Raw genomic sequence first — 24,529 nt, forward strand, 5'->3', positions numbered from 1 at the left:
GCCTGGCGCGGGCGCGGGCGCGGGCGCGAGCACGCTGGGCTGGGCGGGCCACGAGCAGCGCGTGATCGTGATCGTGAAGTTTAATGTGCGTCCTCCTGAAGCTAAAAGCAGAAGCGATGGCAGAATGTTCTCCTGGTGCGAACCGTGCGTGTGCGCGCAGAACTCCAGTCACTGCTTTCCATTGCGGCACAGCGCAGACGCGCTAGTTACAATAACACAATCTGAACTATGACCCTCACAGATGACCAGATTATAAACACAAGATATTCATTCTTCTTGGGTTTCACTGTTTTTAGCGTTCCTTTATTCACACCGAAGGAAGACGTTTGGGGAGCCGTACAGGAAGTCAAGCCTGTGCTCCACGGCGACTTCCTGTGGCGCATGGGTGACCCGCTTCCTCTCTTCCTCCATGTGGTGCGTTGTCTCTCTCTCACACACACACACACACACACACACACACACACACACACTCACATCTGTTTGCTGCTCTACTCCACGGGATCAGGAATCTTGGAGCTGAGGTCAGTCTGATTGAGCATTGAATGGATCCCAATGTCCAGCAGGGGGAGCTGGGACTGCAGGTAGGACCCCCCCCCCCCCCCCCCCAGATAATAATCTGATCTGCTGCCAACTCTTTGCACATTGTTAAAACACAAAATTCCAATTGCGGTTAATAAATAAATCATCATGGATATATTGCTAAATTATATTTAGAGGGTCGTGCAGCCTCTACTGGAGGACTCTGGACACTGCACTGGGGCGAGGCAGTGGGGCAAAACCAGTCCAAACCACTGCCCTCTACTGGAGGACTCTGGACACTGCACTGGGGCGAGGCAGTGGGGCAAAACCAGTCCAAACCACTGCCCTCTACTGGAGGACTCTGGACGCTGCACTGGGGCGAGGCACTGGACAGCTCCATAGGTAGTCGGCTACATATGGAGCTGTCCAGTGCTGATACTGAAAGTGACGTCTTTTATTTCTTTGACTCTGGGAATGTTCTTTATCTTGCCCACTTCGGTTGTTTTTTTTTGGTTTACGCATGTCCATGACAAGACAAGGTGGTGGTTTTTTGGTTTTGCTTTGATTTTGTATCGATTATCTTTGTTCCTGCGTGATGATTGCATTTGAATGGAACTTTTCCACATTATTAGATGTGTTAATTTATTCCCATCACAAACTTTGGTCCATACTTATGATTTCTCTCATTTACAGTTTGGCTTTATCTCTAACAATTTTAAGTTACAACCTTTTAAAAAAGTGACTTCAAAACTGAGTATTTTATTGTAATTACTGTGGCAGCTAAACAGTTCAATAAAAACATTAATAGTTATTTAACAGCATGTTAAGGAGTAGTTACATTTATTTTACATTAAATGACATTACATTTAGTTAAATCCTTTACTGTGTTAGTTTACATTCGGCATTCGGAGGGCAAACATGATGCTAATAATGTGGCCCTTGGAGAACATGAGTTTGACACCCCTGCTCCAGATCCTTAGAGCTCCAAACTTCATGTCATCTTCAGATTATCTGAAGAACAGAGCTTCATGGAATGCGTTTCCCCGGACCGAGCAGCTGCATCCAGGCGTTGGATGCAGCGGTGTGAAGCACGCAGCCACTGGACTCCAGAACCGTGGAGGCATCTTCTCTGGAACGACAAATTCATGGGTGGATTTTCTCCCACCAAATATTCCGCAGGTATCTTTTTGAGGCTGTACACCAGACGCCGAGAAAATGGATGGACATTCCTGAACCTCGAGGAAAAGGTTCTCCAGCTGCAAAGAGTGAACTTATTACATCCTGTGGTTCAAGAGCGAGATGCTACTCGAGTTCATCTCCTCCATAAAGCTTCTCGGCTGCATCAACCTGAAGAATCATCTGGTGTCATAGCGCATGTGCAGCTGGGATTAGTTTATACCGGGAACCAATCAGCAGCTGGTCATTGATCAGATTCGCTGATTGATCTGGTTTCTGCACACCGCTTTGTTTTTATAAAATATTTTATTCATACAATCATTTCTTATTACTATAGCAACATTACTATCTCATCACCTCATAAGAACAACAGTTTATAAACAAATGCTGAAAAGACGACTCTTCAGTCCGTCCCGTCTGTACAACCGTCCGTCCGTCCGTCAGCCATGGGCTGACTGGAGTATTGCTGGTCCTGGTGGTGGCGCGTGATTGGTTCAGGCGGGCCTCTGGGACGCCCTCACACCGGCCCATTTATGGCTGCCTCTGAAGACACGGCACTCTGGTCCAGTCTGGGGACAAAAGAGACGGACAGAAGCCACACCCCCGAGGGACGGTTTAACAGTTAACCCTTTAGAAGCAGCTTCAAAATGCACAAAATAAAGTTCTGTTTTCACAAAATTTCATTCAAACAGTGAAATAAACACAAACTGAAATATTGCAGCCCATTTTTGTATTAATAATCACGTTGTTTGACTAAAATGTGTGCGTGTTCATTCATGTTTTCAGTTCTGCATCATGAGGGGATCGATCTGAAGCCCGGGATGCTCTGATTCCGCCCTTCATCTCATCGAGTGTCTCCTCTTCCTCGACAATAACCCACAGCATGCTGGGATCCAGCTCTCCCAGTCAGCCTTTCATCATTGATCTTCTGTCTCCTCCTTGGGGAGGGTCAGTGAGCGTCTCCTGGACAACCGTCTAGTCAGTGGTCTTCCCTACTTGGGCTAGTGTGTACTGAAATTGACTGAATATATAATGAAATATTATAATATTATGCGCTACAGGCCACAATTGTCAAAATAAAACAATGCCTGAAAGCTTTTAGTTTACATATAATAATTAGGTCTCAAATATGCATGAACTTACGCGATATGCTAATTTGAGACGCACTCGTTTCACGCACTGAACATAGTTCCTGTTAAATCAACTCGTGTTGTTTCATGTGCAGAACACAGAAGATGAGATGAATGGGTTAATCATTGATTAGTAATAGTTGCTCCATTCCTGATCGACGAAGGCCAGCCGGACTTACTTGGTCTCTGCGGTTGTCGTTTCTTCCAGAGGTCCATTCGGGAGCTCAGCCGACCGACTCTTCTCACTGCATTCAGAAAAACATGGTGGAGAAAGAAGAAAAACAGCCAGTAAATAGCTAGCATGTAGCTCATTAGCATCTCTCCTGGGATCATGCTCTAATGGGACATATTGGTTCACTGACAGATCAATAAATCAGTGTTAATCTGAGCAAACAAACATATTCTTCTACGGTTTGGCCCATCCTCCACACGAAACCGTACATTTCTGTCACTAGAAACAAAGACTTTAGGAAACCCCGGCTACGCGTTACCGTGACACTCCAAATGGACCTCTGCTCACGGTTTGTGTTCTTTCACAGCTTTAACAGTAACTTATTTTACCAAAGCATTTTAGCAGTGCTGGACGCTGCAGAGGACGAGAGCAGGGCTGCATCTCCGGCTCAGTGGCGTGTGTGTGCGTGTGTGTGCGTGTGTGTGTGTGCGTGCGTGTCTCTGACCCTGGCTTCGGACAGCAGGCTGCCGCCGAGGCGACGAAGGCCGTTTTCTCCGTGTCCACACACTCCACTACTGAATATTTCTCTGAGGAAACGCTCTTCTCTTCATCACTGGAACACACAGGTACACAACAACACGTACATGTACGTCAACGTCATGCGAGGTGACACACAACCAAACACACAACAGTCAGATGTGAACAGTAACGCATGCTGAAATGACGACGCACACAGTAGAACGAAGGATGGAGATGTTGGCGTGAGGAACTCACAGCAAATGGAGAACGTTGTTCAGCTACGATACGGCTAGCTCGGCGCTACGGAGCTAGCACAAACAAACGGATTGAGGTCTGTCTGTCTGAACACGCCCGCCCACTGCTTAGTGCAACGAATATTAACTGCTGCTCTTTAAAGCACACGGACCAACAGAACTCTAGATAAAACGTGAACCTTCGTGACATTAGAACGATATTGCTTTTATTCAAAAGATGAATTTGAGAATTAGAAGCATTAACCCTTAAAATGGCTAAATTTGATCAGCGTAAACATTTCAGAGGAACACGGAGCACCAAAAACAGACTGGAAGACACGAACGCCTCGGTGATAGAAGAACAAGATGGCCGACATTTGTCTCATCTGTGCAGGTAGCAGCAGACACCAGTGCTGCTCGCTCCTTGCAGCTGATTGGTGGTTTACTGCGTTCACACTTTACTTTAGCCTCAGACGGAGACGCTCGATCAGCTAGAGGCACACAAAGACTCGACGACAAATGTTCAGAGACTGGTCTCCACTCAGGAGGACGAGTCACTCGAGACTTTGGAACAACAATAATCCCATTACGTTACGATGAAACCCATTCGACACTGAATCAACTGAAATGATAAAACCGTACTTGGACGACGATTTTGGTAGAAAAACATGCAGAATGGAGGAAATGAAATAAACAAACAGGAGCTGAAAGCAAAGAATATCAAAGCTGGGAAAGAAAAGTCGGTGGTTGACGTGACAGAAAGACGACATCACGGCTGCAGGCTGATCTCTGATTGGCTGTACATACCGGTAAGTTTTCAATACTCTGAGGAAGACCACACCCACAACGCACAGCAAGAGAGAGGAGGGGAAGCTCAGTTTGCAAGTGTCGCTCAGTTCAGCAGTTATTTACTCAAGACAATGCAGACAATTGATCAGCATCAACAACGGGACAGAGGACGGAGGACGGAGGACAGAGGACGGAGGACAACCCCCTTTAAGTCCTGTGCATGAAACAATGTACAAGCACAAAGGCTTGTACAGCAGCAATGTTAAAGAATGGTTCATGTCCACCATTACGGAGTTCAATAGTGTTCATGGTTTAAAGTAAAATATAAACACTCAAATATTCCAAAGTACTTCGTGATGTACAGTGTGGCGTGAGAAGCAGAGCCGCGTGTCTCCTCGCACCTCTTGAAGACGGCCGTCTCCGTCTTGGCATCGACAGTGAGGCTGACGGTTTCCTTCATTGAGCCGTTGATGACCGTCTCCGTGACGCTGCGCTGCTCGCAGCACGCCGTTTCCTCCTCTGCTTTGCAACCCCCGCCGTCCTGAGGCGGGGTTGGGGTTGGGGTTGAGGAAGACGAGGCCACGCTGGCACCCAACCAGCCGCCGCAGTCTGCGGGAGGCGAAGAACAGCAAGAGCATTTGAACCCTTTTAAACCTGAAGGAGCTTCTCCCGGCGCTGCTTGAACTCGTCTCACCTTCAGGCTGAATGGGGGCATTGACCCCCAGAGGGTCCGCCGTCTCTATACTGGTTTCCATAGCAACGGGAGAGTTGCACCTCAGAGGATCTTTAGGGCTGGAAGAGAGAGATTTCCATTTCCGAAGCCCTCCAAAACGAGGAGTGCCCATCGGCGACCCGGTTTGTCAGGAAGCGCTACCTGACAGGAGTGAAGTTGGAGAAGTCAGCCCAGCCGGTCTCAGAGTTGGAGGGAGCAGTCGGAGAAGAGCTCCAGCCAGCTTCCTCTGAGGAAGAGGAGGCCGTCGGGTTGTTGTGGGTTGAAGCTGAAGCCGTTGATGTGCCCGTGTCCATTGGGACGTCATCGAAGTTGGCCGTCCACACTGGCCCTGAAAGGGGGAGAGAGAGAGAGAGAGAGATGCGATAATCCTTTCATCACAAACGGGCATTTGATCAAGCGCTCATGGGGAACACCAACCTGCATCAACTTCCATTCTGTCATCAGGGCTTGGATTGGAGATCTCAAATGGATCCCTCTTCACTTCCTCCTCCTCCGAGTCAGTGCTCTCCTCACTGTCTGTGCTGCCTGAACTCCTGAGACGGACAAATACACAGAACATTACTCCGAATGCAGATAAGGTAGTTTATATATATATATATACCCTCGGGATGTCCCATTTTTCTGACCAGAGTCATTTGATTTTGAATCAATACCGAGTCCCGATCAGATACTTCTATAATACATACAAAATAAAGACGAGTGAAGAAACGGATCCAGGATGTCCCTTATTTTTTATTTTATCATCTTATTTCAACATTTAACTCGTAAACAGAGCACTTCTGTGGCATCGCTTGAACATTCAAGTAATAAATAAAATACTTTTTCACTTTGGACTTGGACTAGTGCAACAGGAAATATTACATATGAATATTTAAACTAAAATGAGCAGCAGCTCAATCGGCAGGTTTCTCTCATCCAGTTCAGAATACTCCCACAGCGCAGACAAACTCACGACGAGCTTCAAGCTGCTTCCGTGTTTAGCAGCATTCAACCAATAGCGTCACAGGAAGTGACGTCATGCCGCACGCGTTACCATCTCTGTCTGTAGGAGAGAGGTCTCACTCTGTTCCAGATCTGACACAAAGCAATGACAATAACGATCCATATTTATCCGAGTCCTGATCGGGAGGCAGCGTCCGATTCCGTTCGAATCAGCAAGCTCTAGATCGGGCCCGATTTCCAATCACAAGATCGGATCATCCCTAATATATATATACACACACGCAGCGTAACCAAGGTTACCTCTGCGGAGGTAATTAAGAGTCCTTAGTGATTCCAAGATGGTGTCCGAGCGAAAGTGGCTGATCTGTGACTGAATTCACGCCAGTATAGTGTGATCCTGATACCATATTTCCCCGTAAGGATCTAAGTAAAATCAAATCTTAGATGAAATCAGTTGTGTGTGTGTGCGTGTGTGTGGAACTGACCTGGGACGCCTCTGTGCCTCTGGTGCGAAGGTGACGTCTTTTTCATCCCAGATGTCCTCCTCATCCGAACCAGCGTCTTCAAACTGCTGAATTTTCTCCTTACAACGTGCCTCAAACAGAGCGATATTAGCCTGAAAGAACAAGAACAGAAGCTAATCTCCGGGGCTGTAAAGCCAGCATGAAGCCGTCGTAGTATGTGCGAGTACATCTCTACATCTAGCATTTACACGTGGATATACACACAAAAAAACATTTGGGGGGTCTGACATTTTGCTCAAAGCTTTTGCTTGTATCTCGCAGTTTGCTTTAGGAACTCAATAATATACAAAATAAAAAAACGAGATCAGATTCTATGCATGTGCCACAAGGAGAAGGAGAATTTCCAACGTTTAGTTCATTGACCACACATGAAATAAAGATGAATAAAGTACTTACACTTTCATTTGTATTCAGTGAAAAGTTGATGTCTGATATTCTATCAAAGGGAATACTGCAATGTTAAAGAGAACAGAGTTTAGATTAGTTGGGGCTGTTTCACATATAAGACTTAGAAGACAACACTAAAACATTTCCTAGTTTATGGTAACTCACCAAATGGCGCCCGACGCCTTTGCTCTTAACATGCAGACTAAGACCCCAAACACAACAGTAGCATCACAGGCTGCATTTTTAAATAAATTTATTTTTAGTAGAAAGCAAAAACGACCACTTTCAATAATACTGAATCAGATTTTCCTAAAGTACTATTGAGGTCCCAAAATGTAAGAGATTTCTTCATAGATTTAAAGGTCCAACATTTGGGGGACCTCTTATCCATCATTATGACAGTCAGACAACCCTTGGTGAGTCAAAGGGAGAGGATATATGCTCTGGAGACAACATTAAAGGCATGAACACTTGATGGTTCATTTATCATGTCTGGTGAAGCTAGGATTTGCAGTTTGCTAGATAAGCTCTGAACAACAAATATGTTAAAGATGATCTTACTAATGATTACATTTCCTTCTCACTCTGTCAGGTGTAAAAATTTGAAGAAGCCAATCATTTCATACGTAGCTCTTCCAGCTGATTTATTGATGCAGCTCACTGTTCTCAGCATTGCAAACATAATCCTGAAATTAGCGAATGAACAACATCACAAGGGACGCGGGAAAGTCACATTAAGTATTCATTTTAACTCCCGGCCATACGTAAACCAACAATCGACATTCAAGCCAGGCTTAGCTTAAGACCCAAAACTCCAAGATATCAGCTTCTACACCAGGGTAGGCAACCTTTGTAAAGACGCGTGCCACTTTGCAATATACTCAAAGGGGGTTGACAGGTACGCAACTTGAATCCTGCTCCTCAGCTTCTAGCCTTGCTTCCTTCCTACATGGTCTCCTGGACACACACAACACATCCACCTTCCTCCTCCTCATCATCATCATCATGTCCACCAGCTCTCTAGCTTTTCCCGTCATTGTCCCAACATTCAATGTCCCTACTCGCAGTCCAAATCTCTTCCATTCCCTCGCTGCTGATGCACCCGTCTTCCTCCTCTTCTTCGTTTCTGTCTTCAACCCACAGTAATCCCATTTGCAGCAGCATCCCGAGGGTTAACAGTGCTGCATTTATTACCACTATTATACTTTTGGCGTGTCCCGGTGAAACACAATTAGTATTTAAGAACATTTAGTGTGCTCCATTTCTTGTGAAGTGCTAAATATAATAAAATAAAATAAAATGTTTGCCTCCTAATATTCTCTGCGTGTCAACATAAATGCCTGAGGTCGCCGACCCCTGGTGTAAACTCTCCTGATAAGATTTTAAGCAAAGCTTGGGGATTAAAAAAGAGCGCAGTCTGTATTTATTTATAGTGACACTGTAATGGTGCACCAAATAACTCATGACTTGACTTTCACTTCACCAATTTGTGCATACATAATGAGTGGAAGAGCGGGACCGGGAGAGAACGCATGTTTTTCACTCAGATGATACGTGGTGTAAATGCTCTCAGGTTCTCTGAACACCCTCTCTGTTGACATTGCCAGAATCACCACACAAAAGCTCTGTAACTACTTATTCTGGCAATGCTTTATCAATTCATTTTTTATCTTGTTCCAATTTGTTAAAAAATAAAATCACCTGACCACACCTTCAGTTAAGCAGAGAAGTCTCAGTTTGTGTGGACTCACAAAACCTCCCTAAAATAAAGCTCTTCTTCGTCCCACAAGCGGCGTGTTTAAGGAGAAACACACATTTCTAATCGTTAACCACTTCTCTATTGCAATCCAACACCACTTTAGACGAGGACTCGATCCCGTTATTCCATACCAACTGACTCAGGATATGGAGTTTTGTGAAAAAAATATGTCTACAATTTCTCTCAAACCCCATGAACTTAAATATTAGTTTGATTTTGCATCTGTTTGCACTTGAATTTAGCAAAACAATACTGTATACACAAAAACAGTGCACACACACACACATTTGATGAAAGACCACAGAGACTGGTGGCTACTTACTTTTTATCATTCCATCCAAAAATAATAATTTGGTTAAAAAAGACAACACTACGATTCAGGAACTGATTTACCTGTTGAATTACCGATAAGAGCAAAAATGACTGAGTAAAGAGAACTATATTTTTAGGATTCTGGAAGGTTGAAGGAACATATTTTTAATAGACTCAAGTGAGATTTGTCTCCCAGAACATCAGAATTCTGAATAGTTGGCATGGAAATCCCCCCCCCCCCCCCCCAAAAAAAACAACAGCACACAGTGAACAGAAGACAAAATCACAAAAGCTGGTATTGTGTTTTTTAAATTCTGGCATTCTTAAATAAACAGGGGTCACGCTGATCAGTAGTTTTCCCGTCATCACACACAGATAGTAGAGACTGCCAATCACAACTGTCCTTTGAGTATAGCACAAATTCTGATCACTGTCAGTGGTCATGTGATCAGGTCTGTGGGGTTGAGCTTGCCTATCATTCTACGGCTGTGTATAAACTCATCACTGATTGGTTTTCATGTTTACATTAAATAAATAAATCCACTGACATACCTAATAACAACAAACATCTAATAATAAGTAATGATATGAGCTTTAATGCCTGAACATTAATGTTATTACTATAGAAAAATGCATTTCCCTAAATAGAGGTATATAAGGTGTCCAATTCAGAACTATTTATCAAAATGAAGTCGCATTTACTGACATTTAGCTTTTACTGCCAAGAATGTCGAGTAGACTTGTGCAATGAGATGAATTATTTGTGTGTTTCGTGTATATTTAGTGAGGAACAGAATGCAACTTTACTTATTGGTATCCAAATGAATCTTTTACGGAATAAATCTGAAACACACCAGCTTTGTGATGTCTTCAGTGCCCCATCCCAGAAGTGTTAAACAGTAATATTAGGAATTTCCATCAAGCAGGGCGAGTACTCACTCCACAACATCGTCTTGATCAGCAAACTCTTCGTCATTGAAGCCGAACTGCTCAATAAAATTGGACGTCATTTGTTGCATCTGATAATCAGAAAAGGCCTGGCAAAACCCAGGACCAACGATAATGATATAATCTTGGCTATAAATACAATTGGTCATTACTTGCAGTACACAAAATAGCAAAAACATTTACTGAGATGTAAAAGCGACACTTGTAAAGCATAAGTTAGCATAAACGTGTACGTTACAGTCACAAAGAGGTCATAAGCCAGAGGTGTCCAAGCCGTGCCATGGAGGGCCGAGGCACTCCAGGTTTTCTTTCCAACCATCTCTCCAGCAGCTGAGGAGGTGCTGATAATCAAAATGCCTTGCTTTAGTGACCGGCTGGAAGGAAAACCTGCAGCGTCTCGGCCCTCCACGGCACGGTTTGGACACCCCCGTCCATAAGCCATTTAACGTGACTATGAACTTTCTCTGGTAACGTTTGTAGTAATAACAATTCAGGTCATTTGACGGCTTACAGATCATTTAAATGCACAACCCATAGTCACAAAGTATCCTTAAGAGTTACGGCCTGTTCACGTTTAACCTTTGAAGTCAAAAAGATCAAGACGGCTATAAAATGTGAACTTTGGTGTAGTGCCTTCCAGAGAAGTGTGGTAATCTGTCGCCGTCCACCCCTTAGTTGGGAACACTTTGTTTGAAGGGTATTCCACTCCAGTGTCGAGGTCTGTGTGGTTGTGGGTCTGCGTTGCGTGCAGTGCATGTGTATTTGTGCAGGCCTTACTTGTTGTAAGGAGGAGTCCTGGTGAAAGCCACTTTCTTTAAAGTCCACCTCATCATCACTGGCAGAATGGATGTGATGTGTATTCACCTACACAAAATGCTGATTCGGTGAAAAACGTCGGCCTTCGCAGACAAACCGTCTCCCGACTCACACAGGGTGCATTTCAGAGCAGCCACGATTTAATCTCAAAGTCAAAAAGCTATGCAACGGAACCAGTAGGATTAGCATAATAATAATGATGCGTTGGTTCCACATCACCGTTTTCTTGTGGTTACTCACCAGGTCAACAGTGTTTCTTTTGTTTGTGTCAGCCAGCGGCCCAGAAATGAAGGCCTCCCATTTCGCTCTGTCCTCAGCTTGAAGCTCTATAACATTCACACACACACACACGCACACGCACACACACGCACACACACGCACGCACACACACACACACACACACACACGCACGCTGTAAATGCACTGCCCCTAACTAAAGTTAATCCAACTTCAACAAGACAATATGTTTTGATAAAGCAGAATAAACTCTACAATGGTGTATTGTTGCTGCCCTCTACTGGTTGTCATTAATGTCCCATAAGTTTCTTCATGTTGGTTCACTTATCCAGGCTGTGTTAAAAGTAAAAACTGTTTCTCCAGGTACCATTTAAACAGCTACTTCCTTTGAAGCAAACAGCACCTTTCTGCCAATATCAACCAGAACTGAATGGCCCCCCATTCCAGAATCAATAGTGTGAAATTGAAATTGAGATGAACTAGAAAAGCACTCGGAGCGCGCCGACCTCACAGGTCAAGCAGCTCGTTCCCCCTCCTGACTGGATCTACACCGTCCACATGGTGATCTGGATCAGCACCCAAAGGTTCTAGATTGTTCTTGGTGTCTTTATACACCAACCCTGAAAAGTCAGAGTTGATTTCTTTTACAGATTTTTGAATCCATAAATGGGGTTTTATTGTTAAAATTAAATATTTTTAATGACTCCGTTCTGGATCCAAACCAGATGAAATTCGGTGGTGAGATAGAGAAACGTTTAACTTTTTGCGTTATCTTGCTAGCAGACAGGACAGGCGGCCCGATGACGGCGGCGACACCCCCCCCGGCCTGAACGCTGGGGGCAGAGACCTGCAGTCTGGGCTTTGTGAAGGTGAGCCCTTACCAGATATGTGCTGTTGTATCTCTGCTCCATTGGGGCCTTTGTCACAGTTATGAACTATCGAGTTAGCTATTCTTGTGAGGTGACCCATGTAACCTCGCCGCCGACCACCTTCCACTCTAATAGACACAACACGTGAAAAGAATTATGACATAACGACAATCAATCACATAAATTGACTGATTAAATATCAGAGGTTATGGCAAAGCAGAATACTCACTGTTCTTTCTCATTAGAGTTCCAGGCATCGATGACTTTCTGTATAAACTGGCATTGCTGAAACAGCTGGTGAAAAAAACGAATAACTAATTAAATAAACAAAACCTTTATACAGCCCATAATACAGTACAACCATGGGGAAAAAAGATACTACAAACGATGAAACTCACATAAAATTCACTCAATGGTCACAGTAATGCATTAGTCGTTATGGTCAGGAGTTAACAGCGGATACATTTATGATCACATAGAATACTTTTACTCCCAATGTTCCCATCTTACATGTTTGATGAGGATGCTTTTCCTTTCATGCTCTTGATCTGTTTCTGGCAGCATGTCGGTGCGGGCAGGGGGCATAGCCAAAATCATTGCTGTGCAGATCTCCACCTGAATGTGGAGGAAGTTATTCCAGATGTATTTGAAATACATATCCTGTGGAGCAAAACAGAACAAAAAGAGACATTAGTAAGTATGGCGTCCACGTTTCAGAATAAAGATGATTACAAACGCAGCTTCGACCAGTTTAGCGTCACCAATTTACTCCCAATCAAATGCAGTCATGATCATTTGATACTTGAAAACAAACGGCCATATAATCAGAATAAGTTTATTGCCATTGTGAGTGAGGGTACTCAGACTAGGAGCATTTCTCTTTCCCTCAGCCGTAAGACTCATGAACACTTAATAATTCTGTCCCGGACTCCTGAACATTTCATAACTGACAACTTGCACTGTTCCATTTGCACTGCGTGATTACGCTAGTACACTGCTGCTAGTACACATCTGTGTATCCACTCCTGCTGCTGCTGATGTGTCTGTACTTGTATGTTTTTTGTATTTTGTCATTACTGTTAGATGTAGCACGACTTCACCGAGAAACATTCCTAGTCTGTGAACCGTCACTGACAATGGAAATAAACCACTTCTGATTCTGGTTCTGATTCTGATTCGTCGGTGCAATCGCGCAGAGCGTACGACGGCCCCAGGGCAGCCGTAAAGGCTGCCTCTTGAGGAAGAAAGAACAGTAACGAGCACGATTCAGTACAAAAACGCACATATAGGAATGAGAATACTTGGACCGAGACGGGGGCTTGGACTCACGAGTCTAACTTAAGTCCCTGTTTTTAGGGACTCCCGCCCTAACGACTCGAGACTTGACTCGGACTCGTGGTTTGGGACACGTGAACAACGCGAGTTCCAAACGAGTCTCTGTAGCTCGCCCGGCTCTCGTCTCCCTCGCTCTTCCAAATGACGCCCCCCCCCGCCCCTCCCACCTCTTGCTCTACTTTTCCAGCAGTACTTACTAGTATGACTCCCAGTGTGTTGAGGTTAATAAGTTCTGTGTTGATGGTGTGTGTGTTGCTCTGCAACAAGCTGGCCACCAGTCTGACAACGTTGAGTCGAGTGTTGCCCACAGGGGGGTCCAGCACCCCCCACGTCGTCTTCATCACATTCCTCTGTTGGTTTAAAACGAAAAATACAAACCAATTATTCAAGAACAATCATACAGACAGACCGAAACACTGTGTTAACACTGTATGCATATATATGTGGACCGTCATGGTGCACAGAACTTTCCGTCTCACTGGACGACTGAACATATTCATCAGAGGGTGAATATTCCTCGTCAGAACCCGAGTCAGCCATTAGGTGATTCAGAGTTCTCTCCACGGTTTGTTTTCTCTTTCTAAAACGTGCTCTCTTGCTCTCTTACTCCAAACACTACGTTATCGTCACCTCGACCGGGCGGCGATCCATAAACCAGTAACTACGTAACTTTGATTGGAAACACACACGTGGCTCAGGTCGAAGTGGCAGATGTCTGCCATCCGCTGGTGCAAAGTGGTAATTTTGCGACTTCGGCGCTGTATGCGTTAACGCTGCTGCCTCTTGTGTTCACACTGTATGAGTGAACGAGTGTCACCACCTTTATGCATAATGATCACGATGACAAAATGTGTAGGTTCAACAACTGCAGTAGGTGGCAGGTCTGTTTAGTGTCTTGAGAGGACCCTTTGGCACATACCGGTACTCATTTGTTATTGAACCACCCATTATCTTCAGCTGCAAAGATATTTTGTTACAGCAGCACAAGGACAATATAATACTATAGATAAGCAGATAACCTTAAATATACTATAGCAAAAAAAGAACAGAACTACAGTAAACACATTTATAACTGAAAATGTATAAATTACGTGCTCGACTAGACCAAATAAAATTTGTAAACTGTCTCGTACAGATGACAACTTTATTTCATATCAGACACCTTGGTTTTGAACAGCTGCTTAAAAAACGTTTTTACCTTCGGGGGTTCCAGTAGGAGCTGGTTAAAGTCTTTAAGTCGAGGTCTCACAGCCTCCAGGATGCTATGGTTGACTGCAAATGAAGGATGGGACATCCCAGGAGGAAATTCCATATGACCCTCAAACCTAGAACAAAGGAGTGCAAAAAACACAACGTAATAAGTCTTCTGGTGTGTTCCTAAAACAGCACAGGACAAAGTAGTTTTCCAAAGATTTCATCCACGATTCCCAGTTGGGAAAAGGCACAAGTTGGGGGCTGCCTGTATGACAAGTTGGCACAAATATCTGTAGGTTTGAGGGAATTTTGAGCAAAATATGGACACATATGGTAGTCTAAATAGAGTGCCATCCCAACTGCCAAAGCCTAAGCGAAAAAAAAAGATGACGAGAATGACTTTTAATACAGTTGTTCCGAGCATCCTAGTTTTATAATGGTTACATTGATTTATTTTGCACACAAAAAAAAAAAAAATTGGAACAAAAGTAAAAACTGCTAGGGTCACAATTATTAGTTCCCTTAAGAACAGACCTTTTTATTGAGCCAAAGCACAAACAACCGATATGGAACCATATGCTTCATCTTTGCAACGCTAACAGCTTTTAATCAACCAATCAGGTTAAAACAATCCTACAAGTTACACAGCATAAAAACCTCACTAAGTTTGAGTTTGAGCTGTCACTTGCTCACAAAGCAGGAGGCTATACATAGTTATCACAGCATTTCCAAGCGTTAAGAAGCTGAGAACTATCATCATGAAAGGCAAAGAACGCCACACTGAACAGAACAAGACTGACTCAGACAAGAAAACTAGTGAGAGATGTGTCTAAAGACCATAGAACTACCAAAACACTCGTTAATGACTTGGCCAAGTGAGAAATTGTAGTGTCAAACAAGACAGTTACTAGAGCCCTGTGCAGAAATGCAATGCAAGGATGCAGGCCAAGATATCAGAATACTTTATTAATGCCAGAGCAAGATTCAATCAGCAAAAGTACTCCACTTAAAACAGTATGACAGTATGCATAGTGCATTAATAGAAATATAAAAGTATAGAAGCAGCAGAACCTGACGCCATTCCTGGTAGGGTGTCGAGATCCTGTGCTGACGAGCTCGCTCCTGTCCTCACCACGGTGTTCAACCTCTCATTAAGCTAGTCTGTGGTCGCTGCCTGCTTCCTGTGCTGCAAATGCTGCTCCGGCTACCGACCTCAGCTCAGCCGTCAACACTATAGTCCCACACCATGCGCTACAATAAGCTGCTGGGTCTGAACTCAACCCTCTGTCCCTGTATCCCGGACTTCCTGGGGGTCCTGGTGGGCAGGCACACCTCCAGCCGACGTACCATCAAATATCGTTTCCCCAACAGGGCTGCGTACTTTACACCCACCCATTAACAGCTCCAACACCTGAGTGAAGTATAATTTTGACCCCGGTAGTTTTGGCTTTTTGTGAAATCTTTTTTTTCTGCATGAAAAGTAAATTATAAATTATAAAAAATAAAACTAGGATTTTTTGGAAAAGTTGTATTAAATAACTGATTGATCTGTTTTACAACATTCAAATTCACATACGCTGGTCTCCTCGTCTCAAACAATGTGAGGAGGATCTGGATAACACTGACAATTGCAGACTCATTCTTCTCCTTGTCGAAAATATTAGACAGCAGCTGCTCCACAGTCTCCTGCCTGAAGAGGATAGACATGAAGACGAAGGGAAAGCAGGCTTTTAAAACGTTGGCAGCTCTGACAGGCAATATGTTACAAGTAAGCAAAAAATGACAATGGCCATTAAAACCTCTGTTACCAAACAACAACAACAATTAATAGTGAGCCAAACAGCTAATCGACCTAATCTACTAAAAAGCATAATGATTATAATCACTGGAACATTTCATTTTCCTCAGTATCTTGAAAACTACTGTCAAAAGTCGAAATAACCATTATGGTCGGAAATGCTTTAACTACGACTTCTTATAGCAAATGTGAATACTTTTCAAGTGTGGCCAGAAGGGGGTCGGGCTCTGAGCAGCCCTGGACCTGGAACATCTGGTCTCTGCTCAGTCTGATGATCTCACACAGGGACTGGGAGGCATTGGAGTGTCTCTGAGAAGCAGACAAAGGAGAAATAAGAATATGACTCACTTGAATTACTCATTTTGTGTGTTCAGTTTTTCGATCACAGTCCTAATATTATCAAACATAGTTCGTGCATGATGTATATTCTGGATTTCACCAATATAGTGCAAGCCTCCCATCTAAGGGATGTGCCTACATCATAAATGTTGCACAACTCTAGTCGTTCTTAACAAAGACAAAGTCGCTGGGGATCCGTAAAGTCTCCGGCTCAGTTCAGAACAACGGAATGAAAAACGGTGTTTTATGCTTCAAGATCGATGATTCGCTTATTTCACCGTCAATCAAAAAGGGATTCTGCCTCAGATCATCCAATCATCATGCCCCAGAGACGCTGATGGGTGGGGCAAAGCCCAGCATTTATCCAATGACCTTCCAGTTCCACGCGGCGGAACAACCCGCTCTCTTCATCAGCGCCGCGGCGCTGCGGGGATGAATGAGGAGGAAGTCATGTCAGTTACTTTTTGGGGTTTTTGGAAGCCGAGCTTCCCTTGCAGAGCAATCACACTCAGAGTGCGAGCCGTACTTCCTCTACCAGATGAGCTTTCACAACTGCCCAAACGGCGCGGACCATCCGAGGAAACGAACTCTGGTCCGTTTAAAGCTGATATGCAATAATTAAGTTAGAGAACACGGGGAAGACCCAGGACACGCTGGGGAGACGATGTCTCTCGGCTGGCCCGGGAACGCCTCGGGACCCCCCCGGAAGAGCTGGAAGAAGTGGCCGGGGAGGGAAGTCTGGGCTGCCCCGGCGACAAAAGTTCATCCTCAACCACTGATTGAAGTATGAGGAAGGACCAAAATGGCAAACTGTTCTGGTAAATATTATTATCTACGACGTACACATTCAGAATGATAAAAAAAACTAATTAAAAGCCAGATTTGAAAATAGCAGCACATGTAATTTCAAATACAAAAATTCACCAGTGACATCTGGATGTTTAAGGTCTGTCTGGCACCCATCAGAGAAGACAAGACAATGTGCATGCCACGAGCCACGGACAAAAGGCACCTGCCATCAGGCCCCTCAACTTCACTGTACGGCAGAAAACACTGAATATTGTTAATCATCAGGTTGCTAGTCTGTCTAATGAAAGTAAGTTCAATAGTTTTAAGATTGATGTGTAATATGTGTGAACTGCAACAACATAGATTGAATGTTTATAAAAACGTAATGAATACAAACAGTACCTTCTGTGGTTTATCAAGAACACAGAGCACAGGGTAAGCAGTAAAGTGTGAGACACTCACATCCTCATCTTGCGAAGGATGTACCATGTCTACTAGTCTCTCTATCACCTTCTCCTCATTCAGCCACTAAAAGAGGAAATAAAACAAAGATGGTCAACACAGCACAAGCCAAGGACACAAAACCTTTAATTCAGAGTCAAATGAATACATTATTTCTGATTCGCACTTGGCCTCAAGTAGAAAGAGGTCTGAGGTCCGGCTCTAAATAATAAGAATGTGATTTATGTCTTGGTCATGAGATGCTGGATCAATCCCTCACTCTTGCTCACACAGGGCATTCAATGAATCAATTAATATCAGTTAATAGAGCTATAAAAATAACATTATTTTAACAATGGCTGGCATTGTGCGGGACACTGTCGGCATGTCAACAAAACAGTTAACGGCACACACACCGATGCCACGAGCAAACAAACGCGGTGTGGATCTTTACACCACAGACAAAAAAAAATCTTTTTTAAAGCATACATGAAGAGTATTTCCAAAGTCCCTACCAAAGAAGTCATTTGTAAAATGATTTGTATTTATTGGCAGAAAATCGATGCATGCAAGATATCCATGTATGTCTAGACGAAACCTTGGGATTGATTGATTGAAATTATGATTGATGTGTGGGAGACCTCTGGTTTTGGGGGAATGGGTCTTATTTTAAAGCAAATGAACAAGCTTTAGAATCACTTTAAAAATATCATTCTATGGAAAACTGCAGAAAACTTTAAATACCAAAAGGCACGAGTACTTCGATGTTAACTCGTATGTAAAAGTGAAGTGAAGGTGAGTATGTAGAAATCGCAAGATATACTCCAGACACAAGTATGATAATAGATCCCACTTGCCATTTTCATCTCAGTGGTATAAATGGTGATAAAGTTGGGTATGAAATATAGATAAGAGCCATCAACCAAACTGTGCTTGTGTCATAGTTGTCATGTCAGAAATGAATCTGGTCCAAAGGTCCTTTTTGCGGGCTCCACAATCTCCTCTGACTTTTATTTCCCTTCTACCAACCGTAATTCCTTCGACATACGAGCGTTCCGAGACGCGAGCAAAATCTTGCTTTGAGATACGCCGCTAAATGGCCGAGCGCTCCGAGCGCTTCACCGGTTCAGTTCGGGGTTTCACCACCTTCCGTTCTCGTCTCCTGCACGTCTCCCGTGTTGTGTTTCCGTTACCGACGCGAGTCTGGCTGAGAGTATTCCTCGTAAGTGACGGGTCCAAAGAAAGCGAGAGGTGAGCAAGGCAGTGAGAAGAAAAGACGCATGATGATGATGAAGATGAAGAAATTATCCATCATCATGAACGTGGTGTCCATAAGTGATTGGACACGCCAGTACGAGCGGAGTACATCAACGATATGTACAATCCTCAAACAGAAGGATTCTATCAAGAACAAAAAGCCTTCCAAAGGCAGAACTATCATGTCTGCATATAATTTATTAGTCATTACGTATATATCTATTAAAAACATTTTATCCATTGTTATTAGCGTCGACTTGAGTGTTTTGAGACGCTGGAAAAGATAAAATTGTTTCCAGTTATTTTATATGGGAACATTGATTTTTCAACAACAAAGAGAATCCCCATTTCTTTGTTCAGAGCTGGAATAGAATGAATGGAATAAATATTTTTCTACACTACTGACGAAACGGTGTAACACTACTGACATTGAGAACATCCTGTCGGAGCTGTTGTGGTTCAATGCAGGTGAGCATTCTTAGAAGCAGGTCCATGATGGCAGATGTCCCAATGTGTTTGATCATCAAGTCCACAAAATCTTCCTGTTTTCGCAGAAAATCTACAATCTAAAAGACAAACAAAGCACAAATTAAATCTAGCACACAAACTGCCGTTTCCTGCATGTCACAGATATTATAGTCTGTTATGAAATACAATAAATGCAGCAATTCAAAATGGAAATAATCTAGATGAAATCATTGTAAAGTAAAAGTCACCCTAATGATTTGATTTGAACGTACTTTTGCTTCTGGGTTTAGAGCATTTATGAAGAGCGGTTTGAGACAGAAATGGCAGACGCTGTCCTGCAGCATCTGTTTGATGTTTAGACCAAAGACTGGGACAGATATTTCATACAAGTGTTTTCGAACTGCGTTAACTTGCGGAGAAAGAGTAGAATATGTCTCCTTTAAGCCATTTATTCGCCAAAGCATCATGTTGCTTCCGCTAGCATTAGCATTTATAGTTTTATACATTTTGTTTCTCTCCCTCTCTCTCGCAAGCGCTCGCTCTATTTGAGATAATTTCCCTTGTATTGATGATTAGATTCTGACAGAAAACGACCAGATTTTCTCCAACGTAACATTCATCTGTCTAAAAAATACAAGCCAAAAACTAATGAAAATGAGTCAAACAAATGTCTTTGGAAAGTTTCTTTACAAAGGGGAAAAGACCAAATGAGGAGGAAGAAGAGGAGCCGACAACCTCCAAGAAAAGAAAGCTTCTACTAACAGACAATATCAGGAGTCACTTAAAATAGTTTATCTACAGGTAACTCATGCACCAACTCCGTTCTGTATAATGTGGTGACAAGCTAGAACACGAGGCAGTAAAGCCTTCAAAACTGCTCCAACACACAGACCCCAGGAATCCTGGATTAAAAGGCAACTTGGAATATTTTTTAAAGAATAAAACGGGAACATAATGGACAGAAGCAATTATTGAGACCACAACTTCAACAAATGTTTTGCCGAGTAGATATTTGTGTAATAATCGTTTAACAATTACTACAAGTTAAGGGGCAGCAAAACTATGACAGGCGTAGTGGTTAGTGCTGTCGTCTCATGGCAAGAAGGTACCGGGTTCAAATCAAAGATCTGTGTATGTTCTCTCTGTGTCTCTGTGGGTTTTCTCCGGTTTCCTCCCACCTCCAAAATCATGTAATTTAGAATTATACTCCAAATTGTCCGTAGTTTGTGACTTGTTTGTCTGTCTCTGTGTGGCCGCGCGATGCATTGACGACGTGTGCGAGGTTTAACCCCGCCTCTTGCCTATAGCAAGTTTAGAAAGGCTGCAGAAAAGCGGAAAAGCAGCTGTAGATGACAATTATCTCTTCTACAAGAAAATGGATGAATGGATACCGTATTTTCTGGACTATACGCCGCTACTTCTTTCCCACGCTCTGAACACTGCGGTTTTTACAACGATGCGGCTAATTTATGGATTTTTACGAGCTAAAAATGCAGCCAATACATTTAGTCTCTTCACATCAGACCAATGAAATGATCACACACATTAAACTATTCTATTACGTCAAACACACGCACTAAAGTCGTTTTGCGCTTCATGCACACACAGACCTGTTTACCTGTACGCCTATGGCAGAGAGTATTCCAAACTTAATTCAGCCATAATCAACAGATGGTCACTGGTCGACCAAACATTCTGAACCACAAGCAACATCAGGATGAGAATAGTCGTAGATTTGTGTGAAGCTGCTTCAAAAGTGTGAAAACAAGGATTCATAGCATCGTGTGAGAAGGAGTTCGAGTGGATGCGTAAATCTAAACGAACCGATCATAGCATTTCCTGTATTTATCGCTTCACGGTGATCAATAACGGCCGCTACGGATGAGGAGACATTGTGAGACGGGGAAAAAAATACCAGGAAAATGAGAGGCAAGTCAACGGGTAAAATTTCACCAAACACACGGAGGCTACAAAGAAAAAAACGGAGCTGGAAGTTATGAAGGAAGGAACGTCGTTTGCACTCTTGATCGGTAAATTACATCTGCCTCTGGCGTGTTCCGACACATTCTCAGTGTTCAGGGATATTTTCCCAGACTGTAAAATTACTAGGAAGTTCAGAGTGGCAGGAATAAGACACAAGTATTATCAAGGATATTGGTTCCAATATATTTGTCTCAATTTATTCCTATACTTCTGGTAGATTATTATACTTTCTGTTTTACAGGCACTGTTTGGGAAAAAAACATTTATTTAATTAAAAGTAAAAAAATATATTTGTGTAAACATCTCGTTACAACATGAACCCCTGCGGCTTATCGACAGGTGCGGCCTGTAAATGTACAAAATCTTTTTTCTTCTTAAATTTAGTGGGTCCCCACCCACGGAAAAAGGTGGGGGCCGCTGTTCTAAACCATGTAGGGGAGGACTTTCTTTTCTTGAATACTGAAGACCATTCATAGGACCTTTAGTAGTAACTACTATCCTTTTATCCGTCGCACCTTTTTGTTGCAGCCTAATTTTAATGTTTTGGGCAGGCCTTGGATTTTAAATAAAACATTCCTTTGTTGTCCAGAACAATTGCACACGGCCTTCGTTGGCAACTCACCTGTTCAGGCTTGCGTCCTATCAGAATAGACAGGACCTTGGAAAAGAAGCTAGCCAAAAGCGGATTGAGTGGAGGCTCATTCTGAAGAAAACTGTACAGTTTCATCAGAAGTTTTTCATCTTCTCCCAGTCTGTCATTGATCTGGCTCACATCTGAAGTAAGCAGCTCACATGATATGTTGGGATACCTGAAAGAGAGCAAATGCAGTTCCTAAGATTTGTCCTCAACATCAGTTAGAATATTGGACAAGTAGTCATTTCGTCATGGCAGAAACATTATTCAACCCCTAAAGTGCTTTATATTTCTTGCCAAAATATGCTACTGTATTTTAAGATGTTCGCAATAACCAAAACAACTAGAGTAATACGTTGATACACGAGCGCTTTGACAAACGAGCAAACCTGCAAGCAAGCGGTGACGATCCAGAAGAGATCCTGGATTCTGGATTACTTTGAATATTTCGTTAGCATATTATATGGTTATGATTCAGAATGGAGTCAGCAACAATTATTTTATTTTAACAGTAAAACCCCATTTACAGATTAAAAAATTACTTTTCATGTTTGAGGCATAAAATATACCAAGAACACCTTTTGGTGAAGATCCAGATCGCCTTGTGGACGGTGTAAATCTCGTTTTGAGGGGAATGAGCTGCTCGGATGAGGACAAGTTACGACATCAACTTTGTTCAAAACTCTTTTGTCGCAGTTGAGACGCTTAGAACTGCAGAACAACCAAGAATTGCGAGCTACTAAGAACACGTGACTGATGCAGCATTTTACGAAAACAAATGTCTGCACACAGCTCTCGCGGGACACAGAAAATGATGTGGCGGGCCACATTTGGCCCCCCGGGCCTCGAGTTTGACACATACATCGTAGATCATGCCATGCACGTGAAATAAACCCTGTCCTCAACCAGACCTGCACTCAGAGGGCGCAGACCTCCGTCAAGCACCCCAGTCCCCCTATAGTGTGATTATAGGAAATTATTTATTACATAATTATATAGAAAATATTTTCCTACATTTATTTTATCTCTATTTTTAGATGCATTCACCATGAAAACAAACCGTTAGCAACTGGATCAGTTCAGAAGTTATTCACAAAAAGCACTTTCAGTAATGGCAGATTCTTCTGGATCTGGATCCAGAGCTTTTAAAGACACAACAAATCTGTTCGTCCACTACTAATTCCACAGTGTCTCGGTGAAGGCCAGCAGAAACAGAACCTCCGGGTCCAAACACAAGATAGTTTTGTTATGAAAATGCACCCCGATCTCAACTGGCTCCTTTTCCTCAGGTATTAAAGACAGAACAAACCCATTGACATGCTCCGATGTGGAATTGCCTCAGGTATAAGACGACGCTTGTTAGGAACCGGAGCAGGGTTCTCTTGCAAGGGAACCGAGACCCACGTTTTCACTTTTTTGATCCTCTCCAGAAAAGGAACTCTGGTCCTTTTAAATGGGAGTAAATAGTGGCAGTGTGAAAGCACCCTTAGAGAGAGCTCTACATCGATTTTGTGTTGACCAAATAGCACAACTTTTTATTATTAATAAACCAGGTTCTTCCTCCCTCCCCTTAGCCTTTGCACATTTTTGTCTTACTTGTATTTAACCTTCTCTTCCACATCGGTGCTGGGTTCCTGTGTGATGAAGGTGACCAGGTCCTCCATGCACTGTGGTCGCAGAAGGAAGTCCACCAGTTTGTGGTTCTGGGCCTTGCACTCCTGCAGGACATCGTCCTCATCCATCACCTCTGTGAGCGTGACATCCTCCTTCTCCAATAGCGTGTCAATGTGTGATGTGGTGTGGAGGTCAAATTTCCAAAACATGGTGGCTCTAAAAACAAACGTTGTGCAGAAGTCACCAGCAACTTATCATTCAGGCTGACCCAAAATCATGATCATCAGAGGATACAGAAAGTAACCGTTATAATGGTTAATGGCTACGCAAAGAAGACTTTCTACATCCTACCTGTGAGTGTGTTGGAGTCCAGACAGCAGAACTCAGGTTAGAAAGAGGCGTGTTCCAGTCTCTGGGAGGCGTGGCCCATTCCAGGCTACAGCGGTGATGGACAGACTGACATACAGTACATGTACAGTTGTTTAACAGCAGACACCTGAGGGTGAGACAGAAAAAGAGGATCATCTTTAAGAAGATTCCACTGCTCTTCATGAATAATTTCATTTAAAAGCCTGATTATTACGAGTCGATGATTTAAATTTGACACAACTT

At 43.2% G+C, this 24,529-nt stretch overlaps 1 protein-coding gene across 1 annotated transcript; it reads right to left on the reverse strand.

Annotated features, from left to right (window-relative positions):
- Nucleotides 1-1,347: 1,347 nt before the first annotated feature.
- ppp6r3 (protein phosphatase 6, regulatory subunit 3) lies at nucleotides 1,348-24,319 on the reverse strand. The gene is made up of 24 exons (XM_068739750.1): nucleotides 24,269-24,319; nucleotides 23,900-24,133; nucleotides 22,292-22,478; nucleotides 19,647-19,784; nucleotides 17,983-18,048; nucleotides 16,589-16,701; nucleotides 16,171-16,284; nucleotides 14,599-14,725; nucleotides 13,598-13,750; nucleotides 12,576-12,725; nucleotides 12,295-12,359; nucleotides 12,078-12,193; nucleotides 11,200-11,285; nucleotides 10,921-11,007; nucleotides 10,135-10,232; nucleotides 7,134-7,188; nucleotides 6,699-6,829; nucleotides 5,683-5,804; nucleotides 5,413-5,599; nucleotides 5,233-5,330; nucleotides 4,940-5,147; nucleotides 3,503-3,610; nucleotides 3,005-3,070; nucleotides 1,348-2,264 (listed from the first exon to the last, which is right to left on the reverse strand). Exons 2-24 carry the CDS (start codon nucleotides 24,124-24,126, stop codon nucleotides 2,213-2,215), a joined length of 2,754 nt encoding a protein of 917 aa, XP_068595851.1. The 5' UTR covers nucleotides 24,127-24,133; nucleotides 24,269-24,319; the 3' UTR covers nucleotides 1,348-2,212.
- Nucleotides 24,320-24,529: the final 210 nt, after the last annotated feature.

Source organism: Brachionichthys hirsutus, chromosome 5 (assembly GCF_040956055.1).
Source record: "Brachionichthys hirsutus isolate HB-005 chromosome 5, CSIRO-AGI_Bhir_v1, whole genome shotgun sequence".
NCBI classification, from domain to species: Eukaryota; Metazoa; Chordata; class Actinopteri; order Lophiiformes; family Brachionichthyidae; genus Brachionichthys; species Brachionichthys hirsutus.

Bases quoted from the DNA above. Each gene is read 5' to 3' on its own strand.
- ppp6r3 (XM_068739750.1), bottom strand. From the start codon at position 24,126: ATGTTTTGGAAATTTGACCTCCACACCACATCACACATTGACACGCTA. The intron at 12,360-12,575 runs GTAAGATGGGAA...TTTTTTCACCAG, and splicing joins AAAGCATCCTCATCAAACAT to CTGTTTCAGCAATGCCAGTT. The intron at 3,611-4,939 runs GTGCGAGGAGAC...TGTGTGTTCCAG, and splicing joins GAGACGGCCGTCTTCAAGAG to TGATGAAGAGAAGAGCGTTT.